Source organism: Antrostomus carolinensis, unplaced genomic scaffold (assembly GCF_000700745.2).
Source record: "Antrostomus carolinensis isolate BGI_N321 unplaced genomic scaffold, ASM70074v2 scaffold19536, whole genome shotgun sequence".
In the NCBI taxonomy this organism is placed as follows: Eukaryota; Metazoa; Chordata; class Aves; order Caprimulgiformes; family Caprimulgidae; genus Antrostomus; species Antrostomus carolinensis.
The window spans coordinates 1-18,920 of record NW_010321402.1 but is presented as its reverse complement, the minus strand read 5'-3'; the positions used below and the strand labels follow the sequence as shown (position 1 = coordinate 18,920).

Sequence of the window (18,920 nt, the reverse complement as noted above, 5' to 3'; positions counted from 1 at the left end):
AGGAGAGCTGAGAGGGAACAGATTAATGATTAAGAGTGCTAAACTAGGACTTCAGTATAAAGTTATTATCACGCCCAGATGTTGGTTTTGCCTTTGACAGTTGTTCGAGGTTTCACTTACATAAATACAGATATGCATCTAGTCCTAAGGCACCTACATGCATTTAAAATGCCTGTAATATCTTTAAGAAACTGACTTTTATATATTCTGCACTCCAGTTCACCTGCAAAATGAGGAAGATGGCAATGGGGTAAAAAAAAAAAAGTTTGTTTAAACTTTGAGTACATAATTTACTAAGAGTACACAGTATTAACAGATGCATTCAACAGTTATTCCAGCAAGAGGTTTAAATAGTTCTCATGTCTACAAATTGTAATATTGCCCCATATGTTGATTTTAAATCCATTTAAAATTTGGAATTTGGGTATATTAAATGTGTGTGACTGACACCTCTTAATGTATACTGTACCTTTTAGAAGTTCTATGCTATTGGAAGCTTTTTAAAACTAAAAGTCATTTAAAAATTGACTTCTTCCCTTGAAAGTATTACATATATCTGATTACTATGCAGCCAAGTTGAAATACTCCCTCCGTGTTCTATTCCAAAACAGATGGCAAATAATGAGCAAGTTGGAATATTCTCTGCTTATAGTATTTAGCCTGTGGTTAAGGACTTTCCAGCTTTCTGAGGGTTAGCAGCATCTCAGTAGAAAACTGCTGTAGATCAAGGAGGACTAGCACAGCTGACATAATTCAGTCTCAAACCAACCTTCCCATACTTAATAGCTTCTTGTGTCAGCATGTGTCCTAAGCTGAAACATCTCAGACAGAATTTGGCTCTGACCTAGGAGTACCGGGATGTGTTTAGCAGATGAGACTGGCAGGAACAGAGGAGCTTAATGTGGTAGGAGGTTCTGAAGGCAGTGGAAGCACTACGGTTGTTGACGCACTGAACGTAAATAAGAAAGGTTTTATCTTTTTTTCCCTGGTTCCTCAGTTTAGACACTCGAATTTTTACTGTGCATTGTGCCATCACTCAAGTGGAAGAGGAGACAAAGTGGCAAGATATTTCTTAAATCTTTGCAACATTTTTGCAAGCCCACCAAGGTTGCATTATTCGAAAGTAAAGAGCTACCCTGAAAAAAAACCCCACAAGTCTTAACAATTAAATTCACCATGCCCATTAATGAAATTGTTATTCTGTGACATATTATGACCAATTATCCCTCATTTTAACAAGTGACAGTAGGCTAGAGGCTTTCTTTTTCATTCCACATAAAAATACATCTGTAGTGGTGTAAATGACAATTGATTATAGGTTTTTCAGACTTAAATTACTTCACACAAAAAGCTTCTTCAAAATGGTAACAATAGAAGTCGTTCCTCCTTAAATGTGCTCTGGTAACCTTGTTATTTCTTTAAAAAATAATTAACTACTATGCCTCAAGTCCACTCTTTAAACCATGCTACTTCCTCACATAGGTTAATATCAGTTCAAGAGTATTGAACATACAGTCCTCATTAATTTCAGTCTTCCTTAAATTTTCTTGTTAGAATAGTGGTTATGGGATGTCCAGTTCTCCTCTAGTCAGGGTACTAACACGGCTTAGGTTAAACTCCAAACATCTATTTTCAAAAGTCTCCCCTTCAGCTAGCAGATTGATGCAACTTCAACTAGTTTTGGAGCAACACGAATTGCAGAGACTTCAGAAGAATTTTCATTATCTTGTTTAAAACAACATGCAGGAAGAAAACAGAACCACAACTTTGGTTTACAAAGCATAGCTTTAATTTTACAGATTGCTTCAATAAGTTTTCAAATATAGATTTTAAAAAGTCACCAGTGTTTTAATATACGCTTTCTGAAATAACATTATAACATCTACTTTTGAAATACTTATTGCTAATATGTTAATATTTGTCAAGTTTTCCCATATTTTAACTATTGAATACTTTTGTTTACGTATTCCATAATCATTAACTCATCATTGAAATGCCATCTCTAGACATTCTCTAGTGCATGTATGCTCTCATAGGGATTCAGGCATTACGCCAATTTACAGGTTATGAAGAGCTTAAATAAGTCTGCTAGACTCAAATGGGCACCATGCTTAAGTTACAGAAAAAAAAGCAGCTAACCTACTGAAGTGGCATAAATAACTAAGAGAGAAGATAAGGACTTAGTCATAAAAGCTAACAAATTTATATACTTAGAGCTTCAGTTTTAATCTTTTCTTGTTCTCAGGAAGAATGTGAAATACCAGAAAGTGATTAACTGCCTGGCCCACAGCATTCTGGTATAATCACAATAATCTGGGGAATTCAAATAGATTGTGAAAATTTAATGTGGAAAAAAAATATAGTAAAGAAGATTCTTTAATAAAATGTCATTTTTGACTCATGGAGTAGATTAAGTAATTTGGAAAAAAGTCTTCAGGGCCAGTTGGGCTCCAAGTAGATTTCTTTATATTGTTCCCCAATGCATACCTCAAGAGGTAGCAAGGTAGTTTTACCATTATAAAAACTAAATATTGGCTGCTCTGCTGAAATTATCAGCAAAACCACCAACTGGGAGGTGATTTCTTATCCTATGCAAACTGCCCAGCCACAGCTCAACATCAATCAGAAAGTGGTTTCTACCGACCCATGTGAAGTGGACAAGTAGTGAAAAGCTGGTATTCCATTAATAATTTCCAGTCACTCGCTTCCTTCACAGTGTCATTTTCAAATCAGTCTTGCAATGTTTGTAGCTTTCTACACTACTGTAACTTGAATTTGATAAAACAACTCTTCTACAGAGCAGGAATTTCTTTAACAACTTTGCAGAGAATACAACGTGACATCAAATAGCAGTATATACTTTGAAAATAGATTCAGATTGGTTTTTAGCATATTTTCACTTGTATTTTAGTTTCTCTCAAAACAGAGTACCGCTGATTTGCAGACAAGACAGCTGACTTCTATGTAATTCCTGTTGCATTACTTCAGATGATAGGATATTAGGAAAAAAAAAAAATAGAGTTCATGAATTATACAGTTTCATTTTGAAAAGTTACTTTACCTGTAAGATTTGTCATAGAAAGAAAGCAACCTAGGTTAAATATGTTACATAGAAAATCCAATAATGACCAGAACACAGCCTTAGGGATCTGGAGGTTTAGAAGAGTGGAATTTTTAGAGTTTTACAAAGTAATTTCAGAATAATCAGAAAGGAATATGAAATGACAGTATAAAAATTGCAAGGATGTCATGATTAATTTTCATGGTGGGAAGGTTCAGGTTGAAACATGCTGCCTGTTCAAACTTTGTGGGAGGGAACGTATCTATATCTGGGAGGATATTAGTTATTAAAAAATGCTGTCAGATAAATCATGTCACCCATGTGACCCATGCAAAACCACTGTCTGCTAAAGCTCCAACCACATTAGCACTTAACAGAGGTTTCCAAAGGCCAAAATCAGTCTCTTCAGTCACTAAATGAAGATTCACTATCAGAACTGTCTTCTGCTTTCCCATCATCTCCCCAGGCAGGCACAGGGGCATCTGGGGTCCTGCAGGCAACAAAAATGTTCAGTGTTGTAAATCACAGAGGGCAGCTGAGGACACAAGCAACTTAGCATGTAATGCTAATGTCCTTTCACTACAATGGCATGCACTTTATTTCCACAATATTTAACACATTAACTGTTTAGGGTTTACAAACTCACAGCTTATTGGTATTGCTTCATTTACAACTGAAAGATAAACACCAGAAACTCAAACTCACTGGACATCAGAACTCTGTATACATCAGTTTGAATGCACACCTCTGAGGTTATCGTGAGTAACGACAGTTCACTAAGGAGGGGCAAACACTTGTAGAAAGAGCTGAAAGCAGACAATACCGATTAATTCAATTTTTTCAATCTTCAGAGGTTCTAGGGCTGAAAGGAACATGCTGTACACCATTAAGCAGTGTAAATAGTACATGAAAAAAATAAGACAGGAAATGAACAATATTGTATCCAACTAAAACTGCAGGGATAATTTAGAGAAGCAAAAAAGAATTACTCAGAGTGGAATTTGGCTAGAACATTGGGTTAAATTTGACATGCAAGAGCAGCCATGGGATTTTTATTGACTATAAATGATCAGACCTCTTGTATTTAGTTTTGAAGAGAATATTTAAGATGGATCTTAACATTGTGTCAAAACATTGGCTCAGGGAATATACTGGGAATGAAGGGAAGAGAAGCAAGCCATCTAAAGACTAACACTACTGACTGAAGAAGCTGGCTCTCCCTGGAGTCTCCCTCCTAAGTATGTAATAAGTTTGACAATACAAGCAAGACTGAGCCTGGTAAATTCTGAAACCAAGGTAGAAAATATACACACAATTATACTTGGGGAAGGGGAAGAATGATCTTCACAGAAACTAGCTTCCTGTATGACAGTTAACTTCTCTCTTTGATAAAATATTACATTTTAAACTAAGCTGACAATTGTGTTGTTTGTCCTGTTGTTATTTATCTTGGGCTGTCTCTGTGTGTCATGCCACAGAATTTCTTTACCAATTTTAGTTCTGTTTATTATAATTTCTCTGTTGGAAATCCCTAAAGTACCTTTAAAGTGCTGCTAAATATTTTGGGTGCAAAATTGAGAAGTGCACTGAAGAACTATAAGAAAGCCTTCCCCCCTGCACACCTCCAAAATAAATTAAGAAAGCATTTGCTTTCTCATGCAAATACCACTTCACAATATTATTCTTTGTTGCTGTGGTAATGACAAAACAGAAAAGCTGTGTAAAGACATGTGATTTGGAGAGACCAGCACAAAAACTCTCCCCTAGTAAGGAGAGGAAGATGACAATGAATTCCTTTAGTTTGTGAGGGCAGGACAAACTCTCCTGGATCTGTAGACAGGCAAGAGAGGAAGGATAAGAAACAAAAGTTAAAAATAGATAAATTGGGAGCTTGATAGAACAGGCAATTTTCAAACCCTGTAAAAAGCTGAGAAAGGAGCAATAACGGAATTAGAACAGCTGAAGGATGACAGTATAAACAACTCCATATTATTAGAATTAGCACAAAAACCCCATGCTCAGTCACTGGCAAGTAGCTGGGAGAGTCTGCAGTGAAGTGATTGAGCATACAGCAATACGTATGTTTCCCTATTTCTCACTGGGACTGAGTGAGCAGGCCTAAGGAGCCTGAAGACCCAAGAAATGTGGTGCAAATGGCAATATATATATATATATAAAAGTCTATGATATTGAGATAAGAAAGCAAGAAAATTAAAAGAAAGGTCACCCCTGACTCCTTAAAATACTATGTTTTAAGCACATTGCCAAATAATTACCTTTCTTTAATCAGGTAGATTTGCTATACAGTTTTCAAACCAAAACATTTTAAATAAAATCTGCCTAAGCATTACTGCTGCACAGAGTCTTTGAAGATGGACTTTGAGACCAAACCCCAAACATATTCCGTGAGCCCCAGTCCACAGTAATAACATTTCTGTCTTAACCGAAACCAGACAATCCAAAAGCAGAGACTTTTTTAAAAAAAGCTTTTGAAATTTTAACCTATTATCTTATTTTTATCTACTATAAAAATACATCCAAACATGAAGAAGTATCAGCATCTACAGAAAGGTATAGAGCAGAAATGCAGAAAAATACAACATATTTAACACACATATCACAGAATCACAGAATGGTAGGGGTTGGAAGGTACCTCTAGAGATTTTCTAGTCTACCCTCCTGCCAAAGCAGGTACATTGAGAGCAGGTTGTACGGGATTGCATCCAGGTACATTTTGAATATCTCCAAAGAATAAAATCATAGAATACTTTGGGTTGCAAGGGACGTTTAAAGGGCATCTAGTCCAACCACCCTGCAATGAGCAGGGACATCTTCAACTGGATCAGGCTGCTCAGAGCCCCATCCAACCTGACCTTGAATGTTTCCAGGGATGGGGCACCTATCACCTCTCTGGGCAACCTGTTCCAGTGTTTCATCATCCTTATTGCAAAAAATTTCCTCCTTATATCTAGTCTAAATCTGCCCTCTTTTAGTTTAAAACCATTACCCCTTGTCCTATCACAACAGGCCCTGTTAAAAGTTTGTCCCCATCTTATAGGTCCCCTTTAAGTACTGAAAGGCCGCAATAAAATCTCCCTGGAGCCTTCTCCAGGCTGAACAACCCCAACTCTCCCAGCCTTTCCTCACAGGACAGGTGTTCCATCCCTCTGATAATTTCTGTGGCCTCTTCTGGACTTGCTCCAGCAGGTCCATGTCTTTCTTGTACTGGGGACTCCAGAACTGGATACAGTACTCCAGGTGGGGTCTCTCCAGAGCAGAGTAGAGGGGCAGAATTAGCTCCCTTGACCTGCTGGCCACACTTCTTTTGATGCAGCCCAGGATATACTTGGCCTTCTGGGCTGCAAGACCACATTGCCGGCTCATGTCCAGCTTTTCATCCACCAGAACTTCCAAGTCCTTCTCCACAGGGCTGCTCTCAATCACTTCATCCCACAGCCTGGATTAGTACTGGGGATTGCCCTGACCCAGGTGTAGGACCTTGCACTTGGTCTTGTTGAACCTCATGAGGTTCACATGGCCCCACTTATCGAGCTTGTCCAGGTCCCTCTGGATGGCATCCCAGCCCTCAGGTCTGTCAACCACACCACTCAGCTTGGTGTGATCTGCAAACTTGTTGAAGGTGCACTCATCCCACTGTCTATGTTACTGATGAAGATATTAAACAGTACTGGTCCCCATATGGACCCCTGAGGGACACCACTTGTCACCAGTCGCTGTCTGGACACTGAGCTGTTGACCACTATCCTCTGCATGAGACCATCCAACCAATAGCTAATTCACGGAGCAGTCCGCCCATCAAATGCATCTCTCTACAATTCAGAGAAAAGGATCGTGTGAGGGACCATGCCAAAGGCCTTATGGAGTTTCCTTCAAAGTCTGAGTGGTGAAGTCTTGCAGCTTTCTCTTTGGGAGGGTGCAGTATCTACGCATTTATATTCCATTCTGCATTTCCTGGGACTTGCCTTGGACTAGACAATACTGAAAGGACAACTCCTACGTGACACTGCATTCCTCCTCTGCTACTCATGGTCCTCTTCACACCTATAAAATACTAAAAACGCTCTTCTTGTAAGACTTTAAAACCTGTTTTAATGCTGGTAATTTAAATTCACAATACCATAAATAAGCTTCACTAAGCACACTTTTTTCAAAAGTTTTCAAACACATTGTTGCATTCCAGACCTACTGAAAGTTACAAATTACTTACTCGAGAAGATCTGGATTTAGCCCTTCAGAAATCATTTTGTTTCGTATTGCCATTACAGGAACACCCTGTGTAGGAGGAAGAAGAATAATATGAAACTACTGGACACAAACAGGTGAACTAAATTCCACAAGTTCTTTTAGGCTACACTTTCATACAAATTTATGCATGCCACTTGTTGAACAAGACTGATAATCTCAGTTGCCATCTGTATGAACCTAGAAGGAAGAAATTACTAAGATCAAAGGCCCTTTTAATACTTCTTATATTTTTGGCAAAATATCTAGAGAAAGTTGCAGGGAGAGAATCAGGAACAGACAGATATATCTGAAATTCATGCAGACAAAACCAGGAAGCTGAAGTTCTGTGTATGGATGAGAAAGCACAAAGTAGGACAAAGACACCAGAGAACAGCTGTGCTAGAAAGATGAAGAAGACTCAGACATGCTGAAGGTACAGCCAGAGAGGGAGGAAAACCAGGAAAGTGAATTTGCTACAGCTCAAGGAGGATACCTTAAGGCAGTGCTAAAAATTAGAAAAGTCTTTAAAAAGCATGCATAAAAAGCCAACCAGGACATGAGAACAGAAGCACAGTTTAAAAGTGATTCCTCTGAATACAAGTGCTTGGACAGTCAGGTTTGAATCTTCTATGACTTGTGGACAGATTTTAGCCAACTATGTATGTGTTAAAAAAAAATTCCTTCCTTTCACTGCAAGTCCTTCCACAGCTTCTGCACTTTATTTTATTCAGTAACACCTAAACATCCCCTCATCTTGGCACACTTGGAACACCCAAGAACACTTTGACCCATGTAGTCTTACAAGACACATTCCACCAAACTGCTCCTATGTTTCCACAAGAGTTACTCAAAGACAACTTGTTGCTTTGCCATCCCCTGTTGCAACCACCACAAACACCATCTGGCCCACCACATGCCAAGATAGGCGAAATAAAAGAAGCGGGGGAGGGGGGGGGAAGAGGATATGATTTCTAATTTCCAGGGAACAAAGCTATTGGTGGTCTACGAAAGTCAGGAGTCAGGAGAGGCCTCACAACCTAAAGGAAAAGTAGTGTAGAATTCTTCTGGCACAGGACAAATATCTTTTGTCCAAAGTAAGTAAAATAGTGATAAAATAAAATAAAAGGCAGCCATGAGTAATGTTCCAGAGAAGCATGTGGCACTAGTGACACTCACAGTAGCTAATCTGGCAAAGTGAGAGCTAAGCTAGCTGTCTTACTGTGTTTTCCTTGGGCAGTTTCACAGTAAGAATCACAGTCAACACTTTGCTTGAAAATTCTGGAATAGCACACAGACAGGTACACGGTTTTAGCAATCTATTAGGCATATTGGCAAAAATGTGACTCAAACAGTTGTAAAGTATTAGCTTGTAATAAAGAATTTCGCAGCTATTCACAACTAATGTACATTACAAAGGAGAAAGCATTTGAGTATTTCATGACAGTTTAAAATATTAATTTATTTTAGTATAGATTTGGACACCAGGGATTGTGTCCCTACATACCATCTCATACTATTTAATGTTTTTTTCCTTGCTTGACTGCTCTCAGGGTTTCTTTCCCCAGCTTACAAGTCACTGATGAATTGTCTGTGCGTCAATTCAAACCATGTGAAAACAAGACTAAGCCATACCAGGAAAATCAGAATTTGTATTTGCTCTCAATGAAAGGGAGCTTGGTATATGAACTTCTGAAAATGGATTGGAAACTGTTAGGTTTTTACTTTCATATTTGGATAAGTGTTTCATTCCGAAATTATGGGCATCAAAATATGTAAGAAAAAAAGCTGTCAGTACCCTCATATATCATAGATTTACAAATCTTAATCGTAATAGTCTTAACAGTGTACTTTTCTCCTAAAGGAAAACAAATAAGATTGCACCTATATCTGTTTATAATACAATTAGGGCATTACTTTATTTTACATTTACATTACAATTACTTTATCTTTCATACTTTCATAAATTTTAATCTGGAAAATCAGGCCTTAATACAACTATGATCCTAATTTTTACTAAAACAGACAACTATTTTAAATCTAAAAAGTAGGTACAGTGAGTAAACAGGGCCACTGAAATGGCATAGGTGTGTACTTTTCTAACCTAGGAGCCAATACTAAATTTCTGTTGCATTTGTCTCTGCTCAGTTAAGATTTGAAATAATCCAAATCACCACAGACTCAACACAGTGGATTCTAGCCCTACTCCCAGTCTGGTCCTGCAGCTTCAGAAGTGTGCAGGTCCCACAGAAGCCACAGCGTAAGTTGCAGTCTTGTTGCAAAATAGGTTTTGGTTCATGAAAATGCAGAAAGAGGTCACATATCATCCACCAGTGCTGCCAGTTCCTGAAAAACAGCGCGCTCTTCGTGTTTGGTTTTCACTTCAGTCCTTCAAAGCAAGGATCAATCCATATCAGGCCAGTCAGTATCTTGTCGTCTATGCAGTTATGTTTGGTGTTTAGAATCAAGTCAAGAGCATTTGTACTTTAAACATGAAGTTTATCTGAAATCTCAGGCTGCTCCTCTCACACTGTCAAGAGAAGTGCTCTGCACATTTATTGTAGCAAATGCAATACCGCTTTTGTAAGGTTTGTTTGAATATTATTGCTGTGTATTTTAAAAATATTAATTTAGTATGCTTAACTGCGCTTCATCGAAATGAGTTTGTTACTATTTCATAGAACAGCTGTCTTTAGTGAAAAAGAAATATATCTTCATGGTGTTAATTCTTAAATACTACAAATATTGTGAGCCATAAGTAAATGATCAGTTCAAACAAATCTTCAGCTAGAAACTTAATTTGGGCAAATAAATGATACTAACTGAAATACCTGACTGGATGAGAGGACAAGTTTGGCAAATACAAAAAGACACATTAATTTGTAGTACGTTAGTTTGACTTTCCTACCACACTGTTTACAACTGGCAGAGGAGGCACCAGGAACTGCCAGTACAAAGGATAAATGTGGAAAGTGAGATCTCACTCCCTTAGCAGTCACAAAAAAAAAAGTCAAAGTAATTAGACCATCCAGCACTTTCACATCCACTTTAAAGTCTGGCATTAAATCAACACACTAACAGAGTGTTCTACTCTCTGCTACTACCCCACTGCTAGGTTTTCCAAATAGTTTGTAATAAGGTACCCATGAACTGCCAATTTGTGATTCAAATGAAAAATAAGGTCTGCAACATCATTCAAAGTACCAAGCACAACAATTGTAATAGTTTCTCTGAAGAGGGAGTGAAACCATTAAGTTAGTTTTAACATAAGCAACAATTGGCATAGTCATATTTTCCAGAACTATAACATATATTTCGGAGGAAAATTTCCACTGACAGCTTGAAAATAAAGACAGATTTTTTTCTTTGTTTCCACTCTCATTTTTAATTTTGTGGATGTGAAAAAAACCTCATAAAAATATCACTAGGAATCTCCCCATTCACACTTCCACCTTTTCATTAGTTTTCACTCATGTAAATATTGAGATTACATTCATTTATTTCCTATTTATCTGTAGAACAGCCCACAGATAAAGAGGTAAGCAAAACCTGCATCATGAATAACAGGAAACTGAAGTGGGACCAAGTACTGAAGCAATTCTTGTATCTCTATTTTGAATCCTACAGATATATGAAATACTCCTGCTTTGGACTATACTAGCAAAGCTGCATTTTGTACTCTAGAGCAGAACCAAACTGTAATCACGTCTGTGTGTAGTGTAGGGAATGACACCAATTCTGCCAGGATAACGACAATTTCAGTGGTGCCTTCTGTGACTCCAGCTAATCTCACACTGCATTTACACACCTTCATACCTTCACTTCAAGCATATTGTCAGAATTTTGTAGAAAGATCTTGCCTGAAGGTGTCTGAGGGAATATGTTACATCAGCTCGTTTACTAGAGAAGATGCGCTAGAAATCCTGAGATGTTATCCTACCTTAAAGATTACTGATGCAATGTATGTTGTCCTGGTTTTCAGCTGAGACAGAGCTAGGTTTCTATTTGGTAGCTAGGATAGCGCTGTATTTTGGTTTCAGCATGGGATTTGTTACAAGAAAAAAGTTGATAGCATACCAATGTTTTCATTTTGTCACTGGAAGTTGAAGGACTTTGTTAGTCTACAAGTGTAAGATCTAGGGAGGCGAGGAATATTTAAATTAATAAGCTAAATTGGCATTTGGATATGCCAATGGGATATTCCATATCATATCACGTCATGTCCAGTATATTAGTGAGGGTCTCACCCTCTCTTGCTCTCTGGCTTTTGCTCAGGCTCTCTCTTTTCTGGGATTGTGGTGTCAGTTTGGGATTGTCGCTCCTCCAGGATCGTTATCTGAGAATGGGCTGGGCATGGTCGGCGCCTGGTGAGCAATTGCACTGTGTATCACTATCACTCATTTGCATATTTGATTACTATTATTATTATAATTATTACTTTAAGTTTTATTTTATTTCAGTTATTAAATTGCTCTTTTCTCAACCTAAGAGTCTCCTTACCCTTGCCCCCCAATTTTTTCCCCAATTCCCTAGGGGCAGGGAGTGAGTGAACAGCTGTGTTTGGCTGCTAGCCAAGTGCTAGCCAAGTGAAACCACCATGTATGTTTTCAGACACTTAATGGTCACTTACAGCTTCTGTGTGACGTTCCACCTAAAACAAAGGAGTACTCAAAGACTGATAAGAGAACTCACTTACCACTTGTACCATTTTGAGATATCTGGCATATCTTGGATCCTTAGCCACAGTTCTGACATTTTCTGTTACGACTTCTGTTTTCTGTAACCCTTCTTCATGTATATTGTTCTGCTGTATACAAAGAAGATAACACTTAAATGGTTAGATAAGCAGACCAGAAGCACGGACAGATTTCAATCCATAAAATTTGTAATTTAAGCATAAAATGTAACTCTTCTTACATCAAGATTATTCTGTTCTACACTCATAGTATTAGAGATTTCCAAGATGTGTGAGCACACAAAAACCATCTCTTTCGTTACTGACTGTTAAAAGTGTGACTTTCTACTTTTAGTCACAATTTTAAGTTATTGCACAATATGTGAAAAAAAAAAATAGTCTATAATAGCCCTGTTAAGTTTGTTGTATTTAATGAATAAAACTGAACTAAATTTAAATGCTCACTTTATAAAAAAAATTTTTTTTAAGGATTGTATCTATACATCTCCCCTAGTGGTTCAACATCTTTATTCCTCAAAATATTTATTTGATTACTTGACAAATGTTTCATACTGATCGTATAGCTTTTAAACTATACTTTTTAGTATAAACCATTAACCTAAATGATAACATAATGAAATCAAAGAATCCTTGACAGTAATTAATTAAAAAAATGGAAAATTACAAGAAGCTATACTACTATTTAAAGGACAACAGAAAATGGCATATTTGCTATTAAACTAACCATGTGAAAGTAGCATTGGAAACCTCCTCTCAGAAATACCTGTCCCTCCTGTAGTATCAGAGAAGGAGGAGGAACTTTTTAAAGAAAACAAAATAACCAGGAGTCATTCTCTAACATGATTGAAATATGTAATGCTAACTGCTGCTCCACAGCAACTTCCACCAAATAAGAGAACAAGCAGAGACTGGAATTGGAGATTCCAAGAAAATAAACTATAATAGGAAGCTGCAGAAAGAACTCCATCTACACATGAGCCAGAAAGCCTCACTTACTGAAGTGGTGATCACAGGATTTAAGTCTGGGTTTAAAAAAAAAAGTAAACACACAAATACACACAAAAAACCCAACAAAAACTTAATTGCAGGGATAGGATCTTAATGTTGATCACTTATTATAAACTGGCATTTTCTGTACACAGATGATAATATATAGAAAACATTCACTGTAATAATCTCTTTAAAATAAAGTATGCTAGAAACTCCAATTTGAGCTGAAAGCTCACATTCTAAAGGAAGGAGAAAAGAGATGGAATTATGTGATTCAAATTGTTATTTTAATTCATGACCTTCACAGTTCCCTGCCATAATTCACATTCACATTTTAGTGTGACTGAAGAAGAAGGAGGCATTTACTATTAGATTTGAGTTAGTTCTAATTATTTAAGCCACATATTCAAGAAAGGGGATAGCCTTTTTTAAGTCACTCATTAAAACAGTTTCATTAATGAAAAACATAGTTTTAGAACTTTACAGTTGGTTGCTCTTTTCCAACAGACTTGTTGCTTCCATCTATTTCAAATGAGACTAGAGACCTGAAATGGAGAGGTATACTCCTTCAATGTACTAGTTATGTTTCATTACTTACTCCAGATTGAGGTGATACAGCTGTCTGTTGATCTGTAGTAGCTTGTACCACAGGACCATTTGTAACACTGTTCGTATTTGCACTGGACACTTGAAATTTGACGTCTTCTAGGCCAGGAATAGAGGATAACTGAATGTACAAAACATCATCAAATAAGCAATGAGCATATCATAAGTCCACCTGTACAATAAAATCTGCAGTATGCTGCTTATCACATATTCCCCAGGTAGTTTTCACATTTGTAAAATTGTAACTTTTTATCACTAGTTTAGGGATTTTGATGGGAAAAAGATTTTTCTATTCAAGTGGCTTCTACAACAAACCGCCAAAACACTCCACTAGAGCTTTCACTATTAACAGAGGTTCACAGTGTGGGAAAGGCTTCAACACCATCCCAGTATTTTGCTATTGCACTTATCAGCTACAGAAGAGTCACACCATCTTCTCTGCTGCTTCCTCTAGTGAAAGAAATCATGACAAGAACAGCTCTATTACCTAACAGATGGGTGACTGGTTACCTACATCTTTCAATCTTTTTGAAGGAAATGCTGAGAATGGATATTAAATATGCCATATATTTATTTGAAGGAAGTTCTGCTTAACATGATTATGAATAATTCTGCAAAAAATTATCAATACTGATAATTCCTAAATATTTTGAAATAAATACGTGCAAGCACTGTTTGCACTACTACAGTATTTTTTCACAAAGATCTTAATGAATAGTTTCAAAATTTCCTATCCTGGCTCCCAGAAAAGCCAACAGAAATTGTTTCCATCATTATTGAAAGAAGGATTGGTTAAAACTGTAGAGTCGGTGGGTTTTTTTGCTTGGTTTCTTTTTTTCTTTTGGCAAATTAAATGATAATACATGACTACATATCCAGTTGTCATTTTAGCTAAGGAAGATAATCAGACACATTTGTGTTACCTTAGATCCAATTCAGGTCACATTTCAACATCAAAAGCTTTACAAGGCATCTATCTAGTTACTTATACCAGCTGAAATCCTTACAGTCTGCTATCCTTACAGTCTGCTAACATTTACAAAGATACTTTTGCTTTACAAAAGGGGCAAAAAATTTCTTATTAGAGTTCACATGGCAAATGCAATTTTGTACTGCAACCCTGCAACACAAGTTGCATATACTAATATCGGAAAACTTCCCTCCATTTTCTTAAAACCAAACATTGCAATAAAATAAACACAAGTAAGCTGCCATGTAGTTCAGTTGCCCTTTCAAGATCCAAGTGCTTCTTTCCTGTTCAATATGCTTAAGAGAGACAAAAACATTTCTACTATGTGCTGTTGGTTCCTTTTTTCCATATCAACTACATGTTCAAATATTACACAATATAAGTTGCAAGACATGCAAAAAGAGAATGTGCCATGTAAGCATTTTGTATTAGCTCCTTCAAATCATTATGAAAACTTATTTGCTCAATTTAGACTATGAAAACAAAGATAGTTCATGTCATCTAGGAGGCTGTCAATGTTAGAATACAAAGTCTATATACATACAAACCTTTGCATCCAAAATATTGAGTGTTGTTTCAATCTGTTGGATACGGAGAGAAAGTGCTGACAATTTCTAGAATAGAAAACAATTAGGACATGAAAACACTCCCCTAGGCCACTTGCACATATAAACTGGTTCACATCTAGCTAAACAAAACAACTTTTGTCTTCTACCTGCTGAAGGCACAGTGGAGTGTAAATGAGATGATAACATTACGAAATAAACGAAGCAATGACATCCCTTTTTAGTACAGTGGTTCAAATTTTAAATAATTTTACTAGGCGATTAGTTTTCCCAAATAATGACTGTCAGAAATGAAGACAGACTATGTATGAAAGAAAGCTGAACTAAATGGGATATTACTTTGGCCAACTGGAGAATAATGGTACACGTATTGTTCTCTTGCAGTCACCAAAACGTCTTTCTTCAAAGCTTTTTCCAAACGTGGAAGATGAAAAGATGTGATGTGTGTGTATACAACAAATATAAAGTAGAAAAATCTGATAAAGAATACAGCAGGTGACTGAAAGTCCTATATAGTCAAAATGCACAGTGAAGTATAATTAACCAGGAGCTTTAAATGCTCCAGGTGCATCTTAATCAAATTTTGACGCTCTAAAAAAAAAAACCCCCAATTTCATTTTTCCTAAATTACTCTAAAGATCTGTCACTCCTTTAACTAATCACTACCATACTCCACCAGACCTGTCCAAGTGAAGTTGGCTAGCATGCTGGCTGGCAGATATGTACCACTCTGACAGCTTTCTGGCACACTGGCAAGATTCTGCCTGGCTCTGAAGCAGAACTCTAACACTCTAAGAAAATGGCAGTTCTGCCAATACGCTAAAAAAGTAAAAAGAGACTGACAGGAGTTAGTCTTTTTGGATAGTGCACTGGCTTGTTTACAGATGGTTCTTTGTTCATGAAGAGGAGTTAGTTCCTATTAAAAGGAACTATGTGCCCTACATGTAGCTGGGGAAAGGGGAGGAAAGAAGTACAAAAAACAGTTACGTAACTTTACAGGTCAGTTTGACTAGACAAGAGCAAAGAAATTTAGAGTTAAGGATGGTGTCAGCCATAATTTTTAATTTCTCGGTTTCTGTTGATTTACACTGGGACCTTTCACATTAAAAACACTTCTGTACTTCATAAATACAAAAAAACTTTGCAAGGTGTTTATAAAGCAACTATTTAGTCTCTTGGGTAACAACACATTTAGGTTAACCAATAACTGCTTTACTAAGCAGACTTCACAGTGTTGCCACACGCTCAAGATGGCTTTAAATATATGTGTCCTGATTTCCATAGCGCCTATATAAAAGGTAATATCGAGACCACATGACAACTGAGTTTTGGACATCTGACAACACCACCACCAGGCAGTTACACTGTCCCACGTACCAAGTTACAACGTTTAAAAATCTAGACAAAAATTACTTTTTTTTCCCTCCAAAGTTCCACATGTTGATGTAGTAGCCAAATTTTATACTTGTCACGGGTCTGGCTCTAAACTTTACTAACAAATAACAGAATTTCTCCGATTACATGTCTTAGTCTAATTGGACTTGACTGTTGCCCCAGCCCTGCTGGCTAGGGCTGTATAGTAGTCTTTGTTGAATAAACTAGCGAACAGTTACCAAAAAACCTATTAATGACAAAAAGGTTAAGCTCAAAGCTACATTAGAAAACACCCTTTCTACAAGGGAGGAGGCACTCTTGTCCTGTTCAGTGGACAATTCTACTTGTGTCAGTCTGGTATGTTTCCATTGACACTAAAGTCACCACAGAAACTTATAAACATGATATATTTTTATTTTTCTCTTTTTTACAAGACACTAAAATTAACTGCTTCATGTTCTATACTAATCATCTGCCAAAAATGTCTTTTTTTCCACATCAAAATTATTTACATTCAGAGCTTAGCGTATTAAATTAAATTCAATTAAAAGTGACAAAATCTGAAAGCAAGTTTTGACACAATATCCTAGGACACAGATGAGAGGGATACTGACTGTCAAAATGGACTCAGCACCATAGGAATATGGCATCCTTCTTCTAAAACAAGACGATATCCACAGACAGAGCTGCTCAGAACAAATTCCATCTACCAAAAAGTTCAAAGACTGTGCCAAACATAAAAGTTTAAGGAAACAGGATTAAGTGTGGTATAATCAGCAGTTCATGTGGCTATCTTGGGGAAAAAGTCTGTCTTAAACACTTACTCAAGAGAAACCTTGAACAGAGTGCAGACTAAATATTTTGGTTTAAGCTACCAGTATCAAGTGAAAGGTTCCCATTTCTAAGATTTTTTCACTGTATAAATTGACAGCTGGGAAAATAATAAACATACCTCTTCACAAACAGTAGAAAAGCGGTTGAGAAACTGCACTGTGTGAACCACAAACTGGTTTAGAAATGCTACAGTTCTTTTTTGCTGAATAGCAGGAACCTGCATTAAATAATAAAAGACAATTAAATTATACATAGATGTCAATTATCACATTTGGACTCAAAGACCTGTTAACATGCAAATGTTTTAGAATTATTTCAGAAACCTGCCTTAAGTGTGCTTGCTATGAATGCTTATATGTACAAACTGTTTTGTAATATATATATGTATACATGTATACGAATCCTTTTTCACTAAAAATCTATTAAGATGACAGTGGAAAAGTTGCAGGATACATAGAAGATGCAACAAGATCCATGTAAATTAAGGACTACTATCTTATTTAAGAAAACAATTTTAGATTAAATTATGAACATTCCTGAAAAATCACTGATTTTTTTTTTTTAAAAAACAACAAAAAAACAGAGAGGAAATCAGAATCTTTCCTTCTGAAGCTTAAGAAGGAAAAGCAAACTTGGTCATCCATACAAGTCCTCAGTTACAACCGACACCGTAATCAAAAATAAAGAGTAGTCAAATTGCTGTCGCAGTCTTTAGTAGCTACCTACACTTTTTACTTGCAAGCCTGGACTACCCTAAAATTAGAGTGTCATGTCACTCCTTCAAGTCAGATCCGATCCACACATACTTTTCAGACTGAAAGATAGAAAGTTATGTTTGTCAAAAAAAAAGTCTGATGCTTACAATGTAACAGACAGTTGGCATTTTTTATTTAAACCATTACATGAGAATGGAATCAGGAACACTCACACAAATGTTTAGGTATAAAATTATAGTGCCTCAGGGTTAACTACCTTGGACAACTGCTTAAGTCCTAAACTTCACACAGGAAATTACTCTATAGAATCCTAATTGGTTAAAGTGAAGGATTTACAAGGAAAAATATTTGCAGCCAAGCTGCAGCTGCGCTCAACAACCCTGTGAATACAGTGACTGGTCTTCACCTCTTCTTTGGTCTTGCGTTTGCCAGTGTAGCCGTTCACCACACTTGGCCAGTCTTAAGAGATCCTGATTTTCTGTGAGACTTTTGTTGCTCCCACCTCAAGTTTTCAGTCTGCGCCCCTATCTGGCAGGATTTGCTGATGTTTGGTTCTGTAGTTCCAAAACTGTCCAACAGTGCTTATGACCTTACCAGAAACGTATGGGGTAGCACGGAGGATGGAAGGATCACTGGGGCAATTGGAACTGTCTGCCTTTATGCTCTATATTTGAGGAACAAAGCTGAAAAACTGTTTTTGCGCTATTAGAAGCCATGAACAAGCAGCTTTGCATGAGAGTTGCCCCACATTTCCAAGACTGGAACGTTTGGCCTTTAAATACAAGAGTAGCACAGAACGTGGAGCAAAACGTCTCTGTAAAACGTTACTACCGCACTCTGGAGATGACGCTTTCGACAAGACGAA

General features: G+C 37.0%; 1 protein-coding gene across 1 annotated transcript; it reads right to left on the bottom strand.

The window, feature by feature from the left end:
- Positions 1-3,259: 3,259 nt before the first annotated feature.
- WASHC3 (WASH complex subunit 3) lies at positions 3,260-17,556 on the bottom strand (the record flags this gene model as incomplete). The annotated part of the gene is made up of 6 exons (XM_010169927.2): positions 3,260-3,551; positions 7,290-7,354; positions 12,000-12,110; positions 13,588-13,716; positions 15,114-15,179; positions 17,458-17,556. Coding segments are annotated over 6 exons (555 nt in total), but the record flags the coding sequence as incomplete, so codon positions are not given.
- Between the last annotated feature and the right edge of the window lie 1,364 nt (positions 17,557-18,920).